A 19395-nucleotide genomic window follows, 5' to 3' on the forward strand; every position below is an offset into this window, starting at 1 on the left:
TAATAATAATAATAATAATAAGGATCTAATACTTAAGTGATTCTTCAGCTTTGGTCTTCTGGATATTTTGGACTTAAGCTCCCAGAAGCCCCAGCCAGCTTGACCAGCGGTCAAGGATTCTGGGAGCTGAATGACCAAAGTGTTGAGAAACACTGTAATACTTCTCTTGCATTTCTTACCTCTCTCTACCTGGTTTTAAATCCCATTCTTTTTATGAACTGCAGATTCCATACTTGGGTTTTTGTTGCTGCGAAGAACTTGGAGAGACAGGTCTGTGGCAACTTACTGACCCACCCATCCTCCCACTCACTCATGGACCAACCGGTGGCTTTAACTGGAGAGAAACCTTACTACAAGAATAAGGCGAAAGGAAAGACTGGAGGATCTCTTGCATAATGGAGCTTTTTTTAAAAAAACAATTACTGACGAAGGAGACAATTATTCATAACCTTCTAGATGGATTGAAAAATAACACTCTAGCATATCTTCCACAGAGTGGTGTTTGCGCATCTAGGAAAATAGGTCAATATAGATGTAAGCTTGGATCATGGACAAATATACATGTACTCAAAACAGCCTCTCGCTCTGTTTCCAGGCTTCTGTCCAGCAGAAATGTCTTTGTGACGTAAGCTACTGAGCTTTAATATATAATTTAAATAACAACGCCAACCTTGAATTAAGCTCCAAGGAGGAGAACCAGTTTTCACTGCCTTCTGTAATAATGTTAGTCACAATTAGGACCGTGCTCTAAATTGTGGACTTTTGTTGTTTGTTAGACATTTTTTTTTAATGGAATTGAACTGCACCGTTTTGTTCTGAGCCATTTTGGGTAGAGCACAGCCCCACCACTGTCCCATTTAGCTAAATTATTACACTTCCCTTCTGCAAGATTCCTCTCCACCCTCCGAAAAAAAACTTCAGATGAAAATGGAATCGTGTCTCTAGTCAAAAGTAGTGTAGACTCACACGCCTAGTTTGTTTCCACTGTTGAAACATTAGAAATATCTAATATGTGTTTAAAAGAAGAATGGGGGATCTTGGTGGGAACCAAATTTTGAAACGGAAGGGCTTGTTCCCACAGCATTTTGACTTCTTTGCACTTGGTTACATTCAACAATGTTGCTTTCATTAACATTTCAGGACACATGGAGAGTTTGACGGTGGTCTTGGGTCTGTAATGGCACACTCACACTTACAATCTCTTGAAGTTACCAGTGATGAACACGCATGCTCACAGTGTCAAGTGATAACCAAAATGGTGGTGTCGGATGTGTTGGTGTGCTCCTTAACAATTCTGGACAATTACTCAGTCCTGTTAACCACTGATGCCAGCTATGTTTACCAATTCCCCATTTTTTTCCTTTCCAAGATGAGTAGCCCCATGGACAAAGACTGTTAAGGATCTGTGTTTGCTCCATTAGCATTTTATTTGCAAGGCAGGTCGTTCTTTTTTATAACAGACCAAACCCTGAAAGGTAGTGTTGTTCTTTTAGTCTCAGCAGCTGCTGTACTAATTCACAGCAATGGTTTTTCAGACTCATATATCGGATTTAAGATGGTGACTGCTATTAGATGAAATGTGGCACTTTTCAACAGGCAGCCAATAGCTCATGAACTGATCAGTGTGCTGTATAACCCCAATGGTTTTTAAGCTATCTGATGTGGAAGTGGGCAGGGATTTTCTTCCCAGTGTGTCAGGGACTAGCACCATATTTGTATCCATTGTGACATCTGTTCATCTGTTTCTTTCTTTCCTGGAAGTTCACTGTGGACCAATAGCCAGTAGCTCATAGGCTGGTACCAATCCAAATACTATCACTTTGACTAGTACTGTCTTACATTACTGTTGGCCCTCTGTATCCATGGATTCTGCATCCATGGGTTCAACCATCCATATCTTGAAAATATTCCCCAAAGATTCCAAAAAGCAAACCTTGCTTTTACCATTTTATGCAAGTAACACCATTGTATAAAACAGAATTTGAGCATCCATAGATTTTGGTATCTGGGGGGAGGGGGGGTTCCAAACCCTGGTGGATACCAAGAGCCCATTGTACCACAATATGTGTTTGCACAATTGGCATTTCCAATTCTCAGTGTAAGAAATTGATCTTTGCAAACATTCTGCAATATGACCATGGGTGTTTTAGCCAGGTTACCAAAACACATATTGGACAAGCTTTATCTGCATTGGCTCAAAGGGGGCATTAGAAATACAGCCAGAGCTTGGAAACGTTGCCTGTTTTTAGATTACAGAATTTCTCCAGCTAGCTTGGCTGCATTAGTTGAGACACTCTTGGAGCTATCAAACAAATGTTTCCAAGATTTGGAATTGTCCAGGGAAGTGAGAAAGGGAAAGTAGTTATATGCATATAGTCAAACCTGACACCATAACCTAGTATCCTTGGGCAGTTGCAAAAGTTCCATTGCAGAGTAGATCCCTCTACTAAGACCAGTCCTGAGCAACTCTTCAACATTTTATTCCTAGTGCCAGACCATTTTAATTTCCCATACGAGTCTGGTATACTCTGTGGGGAGCCTGGGGCTTTTATTTCAGGAGTGTGATGAATTCACACTGGGTTTTATTCCAGGCTTTAAGGGTCCTGTCCCAGGTGAAGAACCTATGTTGGGGATAGTGTTCAGAACTTGCATAGCTCACTGCACTCCTCATATATATGCCAACAGGTAACATTGTACATTGGTGCTCTGGAACATTGTGAGGAATTTAAGTTGTGGCTCTTAGAGAGGGTTGCCCAACAGTTGTCAGAATCTTGTCATTGTCTGAGACCTAGGCTAACCCACTGCCCATGGAGGAGGTTGGAAACAAGGCAGCAAAGGGCCTATAAGAAGCACCTTGCTGAAGGCCTTTTCATACTTACATTAGAGGAGGCCCTTCATATAGATACACCTAGTAATATGGGTTAGTCAACTGTGATCTTTGAGGAGCAACCAAAATATGATGGTCTCAATCAGGACTGAGAATCATGCATCCCTGCAGATGCTGGACTGCAATTCCCAGCAAGCATCTTCAGATTCTTTTACATGCCATTCAACTCATCCCAAATAGGACAAAATGAGAACTTTCAGCAGAAATTTTATATCAAGCAAATAAGTAAAAAAAATAAACACAAGATCACAAGCAAGTCCACCACTGAGTCTCCTGCACAAACCATTGGTTCTTTAGGTCCTCATTTACAAGTGTCTGACAGAGGAAAGTTGGCTCTTTAGAGCTAGAAACAGTATTTCCTAATGACTGAAAGTACCTAATTTGCCACCCTTCCCCAAGTTGGCAGCATCCAGATGTGGCGGGCTGCAACTCCCCTATAACACATCTGGAAGTCTCCTATATTAGGACTGGCATATGTGCAATCCTCTACACAAAACAACAGTTGCCTTTCTTTTCCAAGCACATTTCTAAGCCCGCTATTTGACCCATCCATGTATTTTGAAAGTAATCCTAATTATACATGGATGGATGACCTTTATTATAAAGGTCATCCATCCATGTATAATTAGGATTACTTTCAAAATCAAGCAGAATTGCTGGGTGCAGATAAATAGTCTGAGGGAACGGTGGAGCAACTGCTTTGCCACACAGCCAGTTTGGAGGAATCCTAATTCAGCTCACATTTCCAGCTACATAACCATAGCACTATGTTTCCACTTTAACTGCCATGGCAACATCCTATGGAATCCTGGGATTTGTAGTTTAGGGAGGGATTGGGAATTCTCAGCCTACCAACCCCATAGAATGGAGCAGAATTGGGCTTTCATTTTGTGGTACGAATCTTGCATAAAAGATGGCATTACCTGTAATATGGAGTTTTTCCAAGGAGTGTACAGTCAGCACTGAGTCCAAGCAGTCAAAAGAAAATTCTTTGTGTGCAATATGTATATTTAGTTAAAACATAATGTGTACATTTCACATGGAAAGGGCAGCAGGATATTCTCCAATGAGCGATTTTTAACCAGGGATGTATAGTGAAAAGTCGGGGGAGATAAAGTTAGTGACAGCAGGAAAGCAACCTGCATTGTTTGTATTCTGCAGCTGTTATTGCTGCTGGTATTTTTTTGGAATATACACGTACATATATATACATATATATATATATATATCTACACTCACACATAGAGAAAGAGAGAGAGAGACATAGAGATATATGTAATTTAAACTATTTTTGGCTATGTACAGAAATTCTGAAATTAGTTTATGCCTCCAGGGTCTGCTTTCCATGGGAGAGTTTTAATGAACTTTGACCAATGAATGACAATCAAAACCAACCTGTTGGTTACTGGTGTATACATATTTAATATGGGGTTAGGGAATTACTTTCCAGTTGGGGAGGGAGGTGTTTTTGCACTGACAGTTTGCAAGTTACTAATACTTAACAATGTACAGTACAGAGTTATGTCTGAGTAGCATACAAGATACCGAAGAGTGAAAATGTACCAAATGCTTCCATTGATGAAACCTTTGTTCCAGGAAATATCAAGCGATCCACTTATCTGCAATATAATTGGATTACTGTAATACGGTTGACTCTCTTAGCTATTTTCAATGAAATCCTACAAACACTTACTTGGGAGTAAGTACCACTGAATGTTGTGAGACTTACCTCTCAGCATGAAAGGATTTGGTTACCAGTATTTCAGAGCCTGTTCTGTTCAGGGAAGGAGACAGAAGTACCTTAAATAATCTCATTAAAAAGTCTATTTTCAGATGTTTGTCAAAGGGTTTCTCCCCAGAGGTTAGGTTTCTATAAAATGAAGAATTGTGTTGCCTGTATTTTTTGAGTGCGCTAATATTTTTTTTGCTCAAGGAACTGGTGCTAATAAAGCAGCATACCTTACGTTCAGCACTTGGAAAAGTTACTTCTTGAATCTCTGATGCTGGCTGGGGGATTATTGGACATAGTAAGCTCTCTCCCTCCCAAAAAAAACTTTTCCAAGCTCTGTTCAGTTGTTGAAGTGCTTTACAAAAAGGAGAAGGAAACTGTATGCTTCCTTTACAAGCTTTTCACTAGGATGCTGGATAGGTTTGGATTTTTCCCCAAAAAAGAAAGATCATAACTGCTTATGTTTGGTTTCTGTTACTACTCATCTTCCACACTTTGTCACGAGAACAACCATTGATCTCAATAAAAAGGAAGTGGTCAGAATTTCTCACGATTGCAGTGCAAAGAGTGCTTTTTCTTCAACAAAAGCTTAAACTTTCCTTTCATCTCCAAAATACTGCTTTGTTGCAGGTGATGGGCCTGGCTTAGAAAAGGAGCAAGACCAGGCTTCTTCAGATGGGGTTTGCCCTTGCCTTCCTCTGAGGCTGAGAGAGCGTAACTTGCCCAAAGTCACCCAGTGAGTTTCCATGGCCAAGCAGTGATTTGAACCTCAAAGTCCTTGTTTAACACTGAAACCACTATATCATTCTAGCTCTAGCAAGTTCAATGGGTTGCACAGTGAAAGGGCCATAGGGACCAGAATCACCAAGAGCCAAGGGGCTGGCAGGGCCATCTAATACTTCATACAGGATACACTGGTTGAGATCCTACAACAAGATGGCTTAGTATAATGCTCTGCCCAAGCCGTTTCATATCTTCTCTCCTCACCCTGTTAGCTGTGACTATGAGGAGGCAATTCAGAAGAAGAAGATGCTGCTGGTCTAGGCTTGTAGGGGCAAGAAATGAAGGTGTGCTTCTAGATGAAGCATGCCATCATTTTCCTTCCCTTCAGAACAAAGAGCAGCTGATTTTTTCCTTTTCTAAATTGCCTCCTCTCCTCCCCATTAATAAGGTGCAGCACAAGTCTCTCCTGGGATCTGAAGGCTATGGAGGAGAGGACTGGAACAGGGTGAAAGACTATGGCCTGTTATAGACTGCCAAAATAAAGCTGCTTCGGGTCTCTTTGGAGGTATGCTGTTTAAATGATGCATGCATCCTAAGAATCCGGAATCTGCACCAAAGCTGCACTCCAGTGCTTAGGAATGGAGTGTGGCTTTGGCGCGACCTCCAGAATCTTAGGACACATGCATCATTTAAATAGCATACCTCCAAAGAGACCCAAAGCAGCATTATTTTGGCAGTCTGTAACAGGCCCAAGTTTCTAGTCACCCCCTACAAGAGAGAAAGGATGCAGCAATCAGAAGCAGGACTGCTGTCACAATGCCTTGAAGCTGCCTCTTTCATTGGTGAAAATGTCACCCTCTTGCACCTGGATCACAAGCTGAACAAACAGTGCAATGGCTGCCTTGCAAAGTAGGTTTGGGAGGGCCTTTAGGATCATGGCAATAGCACCCATGATCCTGACTACCTAATATGGAGCAGTGACAGATCCATAACTATGGGTTATGAATCGATAATTACAGTACAGATTGCCAACCACTATAAATAGACAACGGAGCACTAATGTTTGACTCGTCCAATCCATGGTATTCCACATCATCATGTACAGATGTGAGAGCTGGACAGTGAAGAAAGTGGACAGAAAGAAAATGAGCGCATTTGAAAAGTGACCCTGGAGGGGAGTGCTGAGGATACTGTGAACAGTCAAGAAAACAAACGTATGGGTCCTAGAACAGATCAAGCCCAAACTCATGAAAGCCAGAATGACTAAGCTGAGGCTGTCATACTTTGGCCACATAGTGAAAAGGCATGAAAAGACAATAATGCTAAGAAAGGTAGAAGACAGTAAAAATAGAAGAAGACTACACACTAGAGAGATAAACTCAAGGAGTTTAGGATCCTGAATCTACAAAACCTAAACAGAACAGTGGATGATAGGGGGTCTTGGAGACATCTCATCCACAGGGTCTCCATGAATCAGAGTCAGCACAAGGGCAGCTAAAAACAACAACATCAGGAACAAATACCAGGAGAACTGAACACATCTTAAAATAATTTAAAAGGCTGAGGGGGAATGAGCAGGAGTTAAGTGTTCACCCATTGCTGGAATGACAAAGTGGGTGCTAAGAAAGCTTCCGTGGAGGAGCATTCAACCAGTGGAGTGCCACCACTCAAAAAGCCATCTCAGCCATAGTTTTTGTGGGTTGTTCGGGGTATTGTTCTAGAAGAATTTATTCCTGACATTTTGCCAGCATCTGTGACTGGCATCTCAGCCATCTTCCCTCAGATGGTAGAGGCATCCAGAAAAAGAGTCTAAAAGATCTAAGTCAAACTTCAGTGACATCATGTGTATGGATGTGGGTGAATAGATCTATCACTTCATTGTGTCAGTTTCCAGAAAAAAAGAACTGCAAATGTGATTTCGGAAATGGGAGAGGATATAGTTTCCTCAGTGGTAACTACCAGAACATGAAGATTTTAATGAACTTGTGAGAAGGCTGCAATGCAACTTATGGTTTTGAGGGGAAACACATAGCAGCCAATTGTGTGTGGTTTGGTCAAAACATTGGCAGCACACTCCCCTAGTTTTAAAGGACAAAAACACCAAACCTGGGAAAGAGCAAGTTGGCTTTTAAAGAGCACTCGGATGAGATGTCTGGTGTCAGCTACTGACCACATATTTTTAAAAAGAAAATAACAAAGGAGACCACAGGAGGAAAGTGTCTGCAAAGTGTGAAGGTAGGTGGGAGCAGTGAAAGGAAAGGGGGCAGAGGCTGTGGCTGATGAAGTCATGGCACATGCCTCTTTGTGTCCTCTTGAAAAAGAGACAGCCTGGCTGCACCAGCCCCTGAATTTCAGAAGTGAAGAGGAAGTTGGCCGGGTATTACCTTACTTTGAAGCAAGGAACTGCCACACACACAACATCATGCCCCTCGCTCCCATGCTCTCCATGTTGGCTCTGTTGATGCCACTGCAAGGTAGGTATCACATGCCTTGGTTACATGCCATTTGGATTACTGTACTGCATTACTGCCTTGGGGTTGCCTTTGAAAAGCGCTCAGAAATTTAGACTGTCCCAGTTTGGAAGGGACAGTCCTGATGAATCCTCTGTCATCCCAGTTTCCATCTGCCTTTAAAATGTCCCATTTTATCTTTCCTTCTCCTTTTCCTTCCTTTGTTCCCAGCTGCAAACAGTTCAATGTGCAAAAGTAGTTTGCGTGAGATTAATGCAGAATCTAGCCATTCCCAGTAGACTCTGGCAAAAGCAAATGGCTGAATCCCCACCTAGTTTGTATGTCCATCACTAACCTTCCACCTTGTTTTCTTTCTACTCACAAGTGAAATTTTTCCAGTTCTGTCAGGCTTTTAGGAATTGACTGTGAAGGGCTTTTAATAGTGTGCTGTTTTGCTGAATATATATATATATATATATATATATATATATATATATATATATTCTGCCTTTTAATGACTTTTAAATGCTTTTAACTCTTGATGTTGTTGTGTGTCTTCAAGTTGTTTCTGACATGATGACCCCAAGATGAACCTATCATGGGGTTTCCTTGGCAAGATTTCCTTGGGTAGGTTTGTTCAGAGTGGGTTTGCAATTGCCATCCTCTGAGGCTGAGAGTGTGTGACTTGTCCAAGGTCACCCAGTGAGTTTCATGGCCAAGCTGGGAATCAAATCCTGGTCTCCAAAGTCGTAGTCCAGCACTCAAACCACTATGCCACACTGGCTGTCATAGATTCCTTTTTAAGTATCTTTTACACATTTTTACTGATGTTTTAAATCTGTGCTAGTTTTAAGAATTTGGTACGCCTTTTTGAATCCTACATCTGGGAGGAAAAGTGGGATATACATGATTAAAATAACTATTAAATAATAATAGCAACAAGTGGCAATGTTTCTAGCTTTTGAGACTCTTGCAGCCCTGGCTTCTCTCTGCATGTACTACACAATTCTCCTGAAATGTATTCCCAAGAAAACCCCATGACAGGTTTGCCTTAGGATCACCATAATTTGGAAATGATTTGATGGCACACAACAACGAGAACAGCAACAAAATGCAGAATAAAGTGTGGGGAGAGACTGATATAGGCAACTTGCTTGTCAAAAGGGTTGCTCTGCCCTTGAGAACATCTGGAAGAATCACAAGTGAGACTGGAAATATTACCTTTTTGGACTACAACTCCAAGAACCCCCAGTATAGAAGGACTGTGGTCCCAAATCAACGTTTATCCAAGTTCTCCCAGAAGCACCATAGAGAAATGATTATTCCCTTGCCATTTCAACTGGTAATAGGGCTGATATAAATGTTGTCCTTCAAGGGATGAGTGTTGTCATTTCTTTCCACAGTTACATTAAAACCGCTTTCCTAACAAGAACATCTATCACAGTGGTGGCTGTTGGTTTGTAGCCAACATGAGCCCAATGAGCTCCCTTGTATTACGTCAGGTCTATGGTCTATTAGGTTAACTCTCACTTGTCCGGAATTCCAAACTCCGAAACAGTCCAAAAACCAAAATCTTTTTTTTTCATGGGTGGCTGAGCTAGTGACACCTTTGCTTTCTGGTGGTTCAATATGTACAAGCCTTGTTTCATGTTCACATTTTATTTTTAAAGGGAATTTAAATAGCATGAACAAACAAATGAATGAACAATTTTTCTTAGTTTTGCCACACTGTATACCCATTGCCACAAGGCACCCTGATTTGGATCAGTTCTGGCCCTGTCATGCCACTATCCAGCTGGCCACTTTCATTATCACTCTTCACTAGCTTCCCAATCCCCTCACTTTTAACTTCCCAGAAATGGGCATAAATATGGTAAAGAAACATTATTCTCTGCCAGCTGCAAAGAGGATCTCTGCCTAAATATTGCTTTTTGCACCAAAGAAGTAACTTTGATCCCATCTGTTATATTGTTTTTGAAATGGGACTTCATGATATCTTTCTTACAACAAAGTAACTTGGTACAGGTGAAACATTATTTGTGACTTGTTACTTGCAAATTTGGTCGTTAACTCATGATTAATTGTAACCTGTCTGGAGCTCAAGATTTTTAGGCCCATGGTGTTTTATAGTGAAAGCATTGGTGTGTTTCAGTCCTACATTTCCTAGTGCGTCACATGGAAAGGTTTCACCTAGATGATGTTGGGGCTTGTTTCTGCTTGTGTTTCCTTACAGTCTCAATCACAAGTTTGTGAGATGACATCTCTTCCTCCCTCCAGTTTATGTTCATGGCAGGAAACAGTGAAGTTATAGAAAGGTCTCGTGGAAAACCACAGGTGCAGCCCTCTCAGACACCTACAGAGTGAATGTGGTGATATTTCACTCTGGAGTTAGCACTGCAGAACATACTGCTGCAGCTTCAGAGCACTCTACTGCAGCTTGAGTATTTTTGGTGTTGCATGCCTTCAAGTCAGTTCAGACTTATGGTGACTCCAAGGTGGTCCTATCACTGGTCTTCGTGGCAGAATTTGTTTCAGAAGGGGTTTGTCCTTGCCTTTCTCTGAGTCTAAGATAGTGTGACTTGTCCAGGTCAGGGTGACCAGACATCCTCTTTTACCAGGGCATGCGCTACCCATTTCAACCTGTGTTTCCATTTTGGCTACAGTCCCATTAGTTCCTACCACAGAAGTTTACTGATAGGAGCACTGATGCTAAAATTGTATTTGCATTTGTGTGCATATGCAATATGAACAAAGATTTTTTGATAGATTAGATAGATAGATAGATAGATAGACAGATAGATTTGAAATATGCTTCTATCATGAACCTAAATGAAAAATTCAGCTCTTTTGACACCGCCTGTTATTCAGAAGAAACAGAATTGCTCAGCCTGGAGCGACAAATCACATTTTTTCTTTTTTGCAGGGGCTTTTCATAAGGCTCACAAGGAATTGATAACTGTCATGGAAGGGCAGACTCTGGACCTACACTGCAGGGTTGCTGCTGTAACCACTGGGCACAACAAACCAACTCTGGAATGGAAAAACCCAAAGGGGTTTGTGATTTTTTTCAACAACTACCGAGGTACGTTGCAGGAGAAAGTTCATGCCTCCCACAAACACACACCTTGAACAAAGCAAGTGGTGGAATTGCCGTTTGTCCCGCTTTGAGTCATACACGCCAACACTCTTTGGTCCTCGTACAGTTAGTCATCCAAGCCATTTCTTGCCGGACGTCAGTGCAATGGTAGCACAACCACTGTGGCTAAGATGTGTGAGCAGTACTGTCTTTTCTCATCTTACTCATTTTCCTTTCTTCTACAGGTTTAAAAGACCGGCGGTATAAACTCACTCATTATTCAATGGATTCTTTATCTATTTCTCTGTCCAATGTAACAACGCAAGATGAAGGACTCTACACATGCTCCCACTACAGTGAGATAGTCCAAAGAAAACAGGTGAATGTCTTAGGTGAGTCTTTGAATTGCAGGTTTTTAGTGGATGGAAAGAATGCAGAGATGAGGACAATGAGGAAGAAATGAGAAGGAAGATAGCAGAGCCAAGCAAGAAACAACCATTGAACTGGAGCCAGGAACCAACCAGTGAGTCAGAGAGAAGAGTCAGACTGCTGCCACACTGCAGAATTAATGCAGTTTGACACCATTTTAACTGCCATGGTTCCATCCTGTGGAATCGTGAGAACTGTAAGAAGGCAAGCTATCTTATGGTGTGAACTATATTCACTCCTTGCAATGATAAACATTTGGAAACAGAAGGCAAATTTCATTGGGAAACAGAACTAGTATGTTGGGAAGTGTTCCCCCTGTAGCTATCTATATGTGTGTATGTGCCTTCATGTTGCCTGTTAACCTTTGGAACATAAATTGAGGCATCTATTAAGGTTTTCAGACACACTGCAATAAAAGAGCCATTATCCTGGGAATAAACAGGGAATAACCAGGCGATAAATAGCAAGAAAGCATTTTTGGACTTTTCCTGTGAATGATTTGTTGCTCTTTATTGCTTGGTTATTCATGGGTTAATGCCTGTTTAATTGCTTTTCAATGCCACATTGTGTGAAAAGCTTTATTGCAATTGCATGATATTCATGGGATATACTCAGGATAATGGCCGTTTAATCGCTGCATTGTGTGAAAACCTTGATTATGAATGCATGATGTTCACAAGGAAATCCCCATTTATATTTCCAGTTGTACCAGTGGGATAAAGTCCTATGTGTGTCAGACAAGGAATACTCAGAGGTGGTTTTGCCAGTTCCTTCCTTGGAAATATTAGCCTACAGCCCCTGGGATTCTTTGATGGGCTCCCATCCACGTACTAAGCAGAGCTGACCCTACTTAGATTCCAAGATCAAATGGGATCTGGTGCCTTTAGGATATTATCATTGGTTCAATGTATAGAGATGTTTATACATTGGGAGCTGATCATTCACAATCTCTTTATTATGTTAACGTTACAGTGGAAAGGTTGAACTCTCCAAATCTTCTTGCAGCTGCTCCCTCTCAACCTCTTTTAGAGGCATTAAGGATCAGGAGTCACAATAAAGAGGAAAAGATTATGTTAAAGTGCTCCACCTGGGGAAGTAAACCCCCTCCTCAGATGACATGGCTGCTGGACAACGGGATGGAACTCTTTGGTATGTATAAATAATAATTATTTTTTAATCCAACAGCTTTTTAATAGCCTTTCTTGAATCAAGATTGATAAGGAAAACAAAATCTTGCAAAAATCCGACTATCTGCTTCAAAATCAAGGTGCTGTCTATTTCACCTTGGCACTAGATGGTTCATCCTGCTGAAGAATCAGAGCTGGAGGGGAGGACTGAACTTGAAGTCCCAGAATCCCCTGACCGGCACAACCATTGCTGAGGGCTGTAGTACAAAAGGTTTGCCAAGACAGATATATCTACACGTTCAACTGAACATACTCTCATGGAATTAAATCTCCACCCACAGCAAACAAATATTAAGAGAGAACAATTCACGATTAACAATTGTAATCATTGTTCTTGCTATCCTGTGCTTTCAAGTCATTTCTGACTTAGGGTGGCCCTAAGGCAAACCTGTCACAGAGTTTTCTGGAGCTGAGAGTGTGTGACTTGCCCAAGGTGGGTTTCCATGGCTAGGGATTCAAACCCTGACCTCCAGGGTCCTAGTCCTATGCCAGTTCCTGGCAAGAAAATATTTGCAGGCTATGCACTTTGAACTAGAGGATCCACATTTTGCAAGATCTTTTAAAAAAATAAGCTATAGATATTATTTTCCACTTTGCCTTTCAGGTGACACTGAACACCAGCTGGATGGCAAGAAACACAATTCAACCAGCATCCTCACAGTCCATACATACACCCAGAGGTCTTCTCTTACTTGCATCATTCGTCATAAAATCCTCGGAGGAGGAAATCTAACAGCAACTTTACATCTCGAACATTTCAGTAAGTGCAGAGGGCATTAAGTGCATCTATAAAGGTGGAGCGATACTGATTTAGTTTGCAGCACCCAGTGTCTAAAGACAGGGAACTAAGGGCATGACATTTAATCCATATCAGAGTTAAAGGTAGTTCCAATGGTGGCAATCTGAGGAATGCAACCAACACATTTTATGTCCCTAATGAGTTGGGGCTACATCCAATTTTATTTCCAGCTTGAGAAGACCTATTGAAATAAATGGGGCCTGCTCACTGCTTATGCAAGTCCCACTGATTTTAGTGGGTCTAGATTAAAATTGGATTTAGCTCCCAGTGCCCTAAATCTAATTGTTGCATTTGTTGTTGATTCAACATATGCCAACTGAATCAATGGGAATTTAGTAAGTCAACACTCCAGTTGGGACAAACAGTTGGGTTTAAGTCAGTTTTTGCCACTGGAAGTACAGTTGATACATGGGTTAAATACTGCCTTATGTGAAGAAATGAGCAGTTTTCAAGTAATATGTTTCTGTTTTTCAGGATCTACTACAGCTCTCACTCCAAATTCATCTGAATTCAACACAGTTACCCTTGGGAATTCTCTGACTTACACAGGTAAAAGTAAAGATGCCATCAATACAAAGAAGCCATCAATGATTTTTAGCAAAAGAGATAGCAGTCAGCACTCTGGACCCACTGATTCTTTATCCATGGATTCAAGCATCCACGGCTTGAACATCTTCCCCAAAAAATTACATACATTCAAAGAGTGAATCTTGATTTTTGCCATTTTACTATGCCATTGTATTGAACAGGACTTTAGCATCCACAGATTTTGGTATCCATGGGGGATCCTGGAACCAAACCCTAGTAGATACCAAGGGCCCACTGTATCTAGTTTTATCCCTATAGACAATAGTACACATAAGAGTATGCAGAAAATCCTGGTGATGTCTTCATTTAAACTATGTGTGAGGAATTTGTAGTTCTCTCAGTGTTGTTAAGATTACAGCTTTTATCCTTTCTGGTCATGCTTGGCAGGGGCTAATAGATGCTGCAGTCAACAACATCAGGAGGGTCACAAGTTTCCACCCATTTCTTAAATAATGCAAGTATGCATGTGTCATGCCTTATATTTCTCTTCCTGGAAGCTTCTGGGAAATGATTATCCTTAAACACACACACACACACAAGTTGTGTACCTGATCGTGTAGTAGATTCACTGCCATGGAAAATTTGGCAACAGGGAGGCTGAGAAATCCCGGGGAAAGGGATTGAAAAATACTCAGAGTGTGCATGTGTCGGACATGTGTATTTACACAACCAATTCTCTTACAGTTAATTCAGTCATCTGTGTTACCTCTGATTTGTTGGCTTCTTTTTAATCATCTTAAATTACTAGTAAACTATATAGAGCACCTTCCCTACAAAGAAGGTCTAAAACGTTGAGATCTTTGTAGCTTTGACAAAAGATAACTTTGAGCATGATGTCTACAATTAGACATAATGGGAAGAAAAATTATAGAGGAACTTTCCTCCCTACCGACAAAGATTAAAATTTGGAGTCAACTGAAAGTTCTGCTGCTAATGTAACATATAGGACTTGAAACATCTTATATCAGTACTATAATATATACTCATGCTAGGTCATGTTGTCAAAGTACTAACACGTTTCTGTTTATTTCCAAAGCATTGGACAAAATATTAACTGTAGCAGGAGGAAATCCTACAATGCCAACACCATCCCCAAGCACAGAAGCATCTACTATGAATTTTAATTCTACTACCAATGGTAAGTTGAAGTAATTTAAGAATAACGTCCAGGTTTTTAAAATACCACAGGATCTCCTGAACAGACATCATGGCAGACTTGGAACTTCAAATTAAAGAATTCTGGATCCAAGACGTTTCTCTGACTGCATGTACACTGCAGAATTAATGCAGTTTGGCACCACTTTAACAGCCATGATGCAATGCTATGGAATTCTGGGGACTATAGTTTTGTGATGCCTTTGCTGAATATGGTTCTTCTCCTGATCTCATGTGTTGTGTAACTTCAAGTTGCTTCCAACTCACGGTGACTCTATCATGGGTTTTCTTGGCAAGATTTATTGCCTTCCATTGAGGCTGAGAGTATGTGACGTGCCCAAGTTTTCCCAATGGGTTTCATGGCCAAGCTGGGAATCAAACCCTGGTCTCCAGAGTTGTAGTCCAACACTCAAACCACAAAACCATGCTTGGGCATTAAAGCACAAACTCCTCTTTTCAAGTCTCCCAGATTCAGAGGGGAAAAAGCTAAATATAACAAAAGAAGACCCTAATATACCAGTAGTTACTCCAAGCTGTGGAGCCACAATTCTGAATTCTTATACAACTACCAGTGTATAAAAATAGTATTACTATCCTTTCTGTCAAATGGAAAATGTAGCTAATTTCTGCTGACAGTCCTATATACAGACAGAGCTTATTTCAAGCTATTCGCTATAATATCTGTACTGCATTATTCATTCCTTCTGGGATTTGAAAAGAATAAGCCTTCTCTTTTTCCATTTCAAAAGGATCCCACAAAATATTAAATGTAACGGAAGGAAACTTTCCTGCATGGACACCATCCACAAGTACTGATGCAGCAAGGGTGAATCTTCAGACAACAGATGGCAAGTTAATGCACCCTAATGTCCCTTCGCTAACTTTAAAAATACTATCTCAATGCACAACTATTGTGTTTGTGTTTCATGAATGCAATTTCACTGGGTCCGCAGTCCCATTATCTGCCCAAGGGACTGGTCTGGAACGTTGCAGACTTTCAAGAATGCCAAATATGGAGGGGAAAACTAAAAGTGCCTTGAAGTCCTCCTCACATTTTTGGGGGGAAAATGTGGCAACAGTGCAGAAGGGAAGTTTTCAAAGGCCTGATTCCCACTACCTTTTAAACCAGATCGTAAATCAGTTTGAACTGGTTCAAACAAACCTGGTTCTCACTTAAACCGAATCGCTGAAGCGATTCCGAGAGGGGGGCCATGCGCTAGACCCAATTAATCCATATCTTTTTGACGCTGATTTTTTTTGCATCTTTTCGATAAATTGATTCCGTGCAAGTGTGAACCAGATGCAGATGGGAATTGATTTAAATCTGCCCTTCAGCAGGCCGGAGCGGGTCCATTTTGATCGATTCATGCATGAGTGTGAACCACAAGTGGATTATTTTAGAGGGGAAAATGTAATTGGGGCGAATGTAGTGGGAATCACGCTCCGATGTTGAATCGATCCATCGATTTGGATCACACACTGATTTATCTGTAAGTGGGAATGAGGCCAAGGCTACCCTCTGACCATCTCTGATCTAGGCCAACCGTCCCCAAACCTGGAGTCCATAGTGCACAATTTATAATTCCACTTTAACTGCCAGGGTTACTTACTATGGAATCCTAGGGTATGTAGTTTGGTGAAGGATTAAAACTTTCTGGGTGAGAATTCTAAATGCCCATCATCTAAAGTGCAAACCCCAGAACGGATGATGCCATGGCGGTAAAAGTGGAATCACAGCACTCTACTGCTTGGGTCTCCCTTTGCCAAAATGCTTGGGACCAGAAGTGTTTTGGATTTCCTAGTTTTTCAGTTTTTGGAATATTTGCACATGGATAATGAGATATCTTGGCAGTGGGACCTAAGTCTAAACATGAAATTCATTTATGTTTTGCATACATTTCTACACACAGTCTGAAGGTGATTTTATACGGTTTGTTAAAATAATTTTGTGCCCGAAACAAAGTTTGTGCACATTGAACCACCCGAAAACAAAGGTGTCACTTTCTCAGTCATCCCTGAAAAATGTTTTGGATCTTGGACTATTTTAGAATTTGGAATTCCAGATAAGGGAGACTCAAATGGGGAAGGACCCCGGCCACTTTCCAGATGCAGGGAACTACAGCTTACAAAGCTCACATGCTGGCTGGGAATAAGAAGAGCTGTAGTTCAATGCATCTAGAGACTAGAGGTGAGAGGGAGTTATATACCTTTCCCAGTTTGAGAATAAACCCATGTAATCTCAGTTATGAGAAAAAGGCCTTCAGATGAATAGGGAAAGCATGAGTATATTTATTAGGGGCTTCAAGACTCATATGTTTCCTCTGCTGTCAAAAGCACAGGATTCTGTTGCCAGGAAACAGTTTACAAAGGCATTAACATTCCTGTGTTTCGTATAAACATACAGGAACAAACTTTACTCACGAAGGAATCAAAAAAATTGAGCCAAGGGTTTTGCTACCAGTCCTTGTAACTGCGCTGCTCGCTGTACTGTCCATCATAGTCCTTCTGTTTGTCATCAAACTGTGGAAGGCCCACAGGGAATGGAAGAAAGGTAAGGGGAGCTGTGATCAAATTAAATACAAATCTTTCTTTTGGAGGCAGTCAAATCCAGACAAAACCCCCAAACTGCCAAAGCAGGTTGCTTTTTGTAAGGTACTTCATTTTTACTCACGGCTTTCTCTTAGGCAGCTCTCTTAAATATGATGATGATGATGATGATTATTATTATGGAGAGTGTTTGGATCATTTTCCTTTTCTTTTTAAAGCAAATGTTTATTGGCTGCCGTTCTTCTAAATTTTATTTTAGTGCTGGTGTAATAGTGTAATACCATTTTAATTGTCCATTTTGTAGGTTTTTAATTGTGCTGAGTTTTTTAGACTTGATGCCACTTTGGGTTTCAGTCTTGAGAGGAAAGCGGGATGATGATGATGATGATGATGATGATGATGATGATGATGATGATGGAAAGAAAGAAATGCAGCCTAGGTCTGCTTCTTCATGAAGAAATCTGATACAATTCAACTACTCATTGTCTATCTTCAATGTTTTGTTTTTAGAAAATGATGTTTCGGAACAGACCCTGGAGAGTAACAGATCCAAGCCAAATGAAGATAGTCATAGACTAGTGAAAAATCAGCATGGTAAGCATAGAATGAAAGCCTCTGAGGCTTATGGCCCAGATAGATAGAAAATATTGTTTTATTTGGTGTATGGCCAGTAAAAACCATTCTGTATCATTCTTATATGGTTAAATTTAGCATTTTGCAACATTAACAATATTGCCGAAATTAGAAGCAACAGAAGACAAATTTACCATACTGGTATTTTTTTTAATACAGTGGTCCCTTGGAAGATGAGTAAGAAGTATACTATCCGAGGCTCATGCACACGGATGTCAAATTCGGAAGGAAGTCAAGATTCATCTGTCTTTGAGAAACATGTGCCCTACATCATTCGACAGACTGATCTATAATATTCAGTTCCCCTCTTTGTTCGCAGTAGTGAACTAGATGTAATGATCCTGGACCATGCATTTTATTTATTTATTTTGCCCTGAACCATTCTGACACAATACCTTCCATGATCAACATCTTCAATGGGATTTCGGATCAGGAGAAGTGACTCGTAAAAGTGGTCTCCAAAGATAACAAAGCTGCATATCCTCTTGAAAATCTGCAATCTGTGTATGTTGTTGTTATTTTGTGGTTTGAATGGTGGGCTATGACTCTGGAGGCCAGGGTTCGAATCCCAGTTCAGCTCTACCAACCCATTGGGTGGCCTTGGGCACCTTGCACTCTCTCAGTGGATGCCAATGGCAAATTCCCTTTGAAGAAACTTGCCAAGAAAACCCTATGATAGGTTCACCTTAGAAGTCAGAAATGACTTGGAGGCAAACAACAACAAATACAATAAGATACTGAAGCATTAATTGACCCTGTCAGAAGGTACAAAGCACTTTGTGCTCATTATTTTGGTAAAACATCTCAACTGTCCTACAAGGTGGGTCAGAATTATTATTCTCACATTGCAGATGGAAAGAGTGAAACTACCTAGGGAGTGTGTATACAAAGTGATTCATCTTTGTGTCTAAGGCTGGAGGGTTTTAGGAGAGCCAGAGTGCTAACAAGGTTTGAGCATTGGACTCTGAAGATTTGGATTCTAATCCCGATTCGGCCATGCAAACCCACTGAGTGACCTTGGCCAAGTCACACTCTCTCAACCTCAGAGGATGGCAATGGCACCCCCCCCCTCTGAAAAAAGCTTGCCAAGAAAACCCCATGGTAGCATCACCTTGGGGTTGCCATAAGTTGGAAACAACTAGAAAGGCACACAACAACAAACATGGGAACAGAGACTCAGCATGGTGTACTA

General features: G+C 40.9%; 2 protein-coding genes across 2 annotated transcripts in view; both read left to right on the forward strand.

Annotated features, from left to right (window-relative positions):
• LOC149306977 (ubiquitin-associated and SH3 domain-containing protein B) overlaps window positions 1-5169 on the forward strand; it is a 73747-nt gene extending 68578 nt beyond the window's left edge. Inside the window, exon 14 of the mRNA XM_089537418.1 lies at window positions 225-5169. Coding sequence (XP_089393544.1) covers window positions 225-362 — 138 coding nt within the window. The 3' untranslated portion in view covers window positions 363-5169. The remainder of the gene's footprint in view (window positions 1-224) is intronic.
• Window positions 5170-10712: 5543 nt separating this feature from the next.
• CRTAM (cytotoxic and regulatory T cell molecule) lies at window positions 10713-18499 on the forward strand. Its single transcript, XM_089537403.1, has 10 exons — window positions 10713-10871; window positions 11111-11257; window positions 12300-12443; window positions 13086-13241; window positions 13755-13829; window positions 14905-15006; window positions 15773-15871; window positions 17428-17574; window positions 18081-18164; window positions 18363-18499. The coding sequence occupies exons 1-10, from the start codon at window positions 10751-10753 to the stop codon at window positions 18494-18496; spliced, it is 1209 nt and encodes a 402-aa protein (XP_089393529.1). The 5' UTR covers window positions 10713-10750; the 3' UTR covers window positions 18497-18499.
• Window positions 18500-19395: the final 896 nt, after the last annotated feature.

Source organism: Sceloporus occidentalis, unplaced genomic scaffold, assembly GCF_023333645.1.
Source record: "Sceloporus occidentalis isolate IW3139 unplaced genomic scaffold, rSceOcc1.0.p SCAF_9, whole genome shotgun sequence".
In the NCBI taxonomy this organism is placed as follows: domain Eukaryota; kingdom Metazoa; phylum Chordata; class Lepidosauria; order Squamata; family Phrynosomatidae; genus Sceloporus; species Sceloporus occidentalis.

Bases quoted from the DNA above. Each gene is read 5' to 3' on its own strand.
- CRTAM (XM_089537403.1), top strand. From the start codon at position 10,751: ATGGAAGGGCAGACTCTGGACCTACACTGCAGGGTTGCTGCTGTAACC. The intron at 10,872-11,110 runs GTACGTTGCAGG...TTTCTTCTACAG, and splicing joins TTTTTTCAACAACTACCGAG to GTTTAAAAGACCGGCGGTAT. The intron at 15,007-15,772 runs GTAAGTTGAAGT...CCATTTCAAAAG, and splicing joins TTTTAATTCTACTACCAATG to GATCCCACAAAATATTAAAT.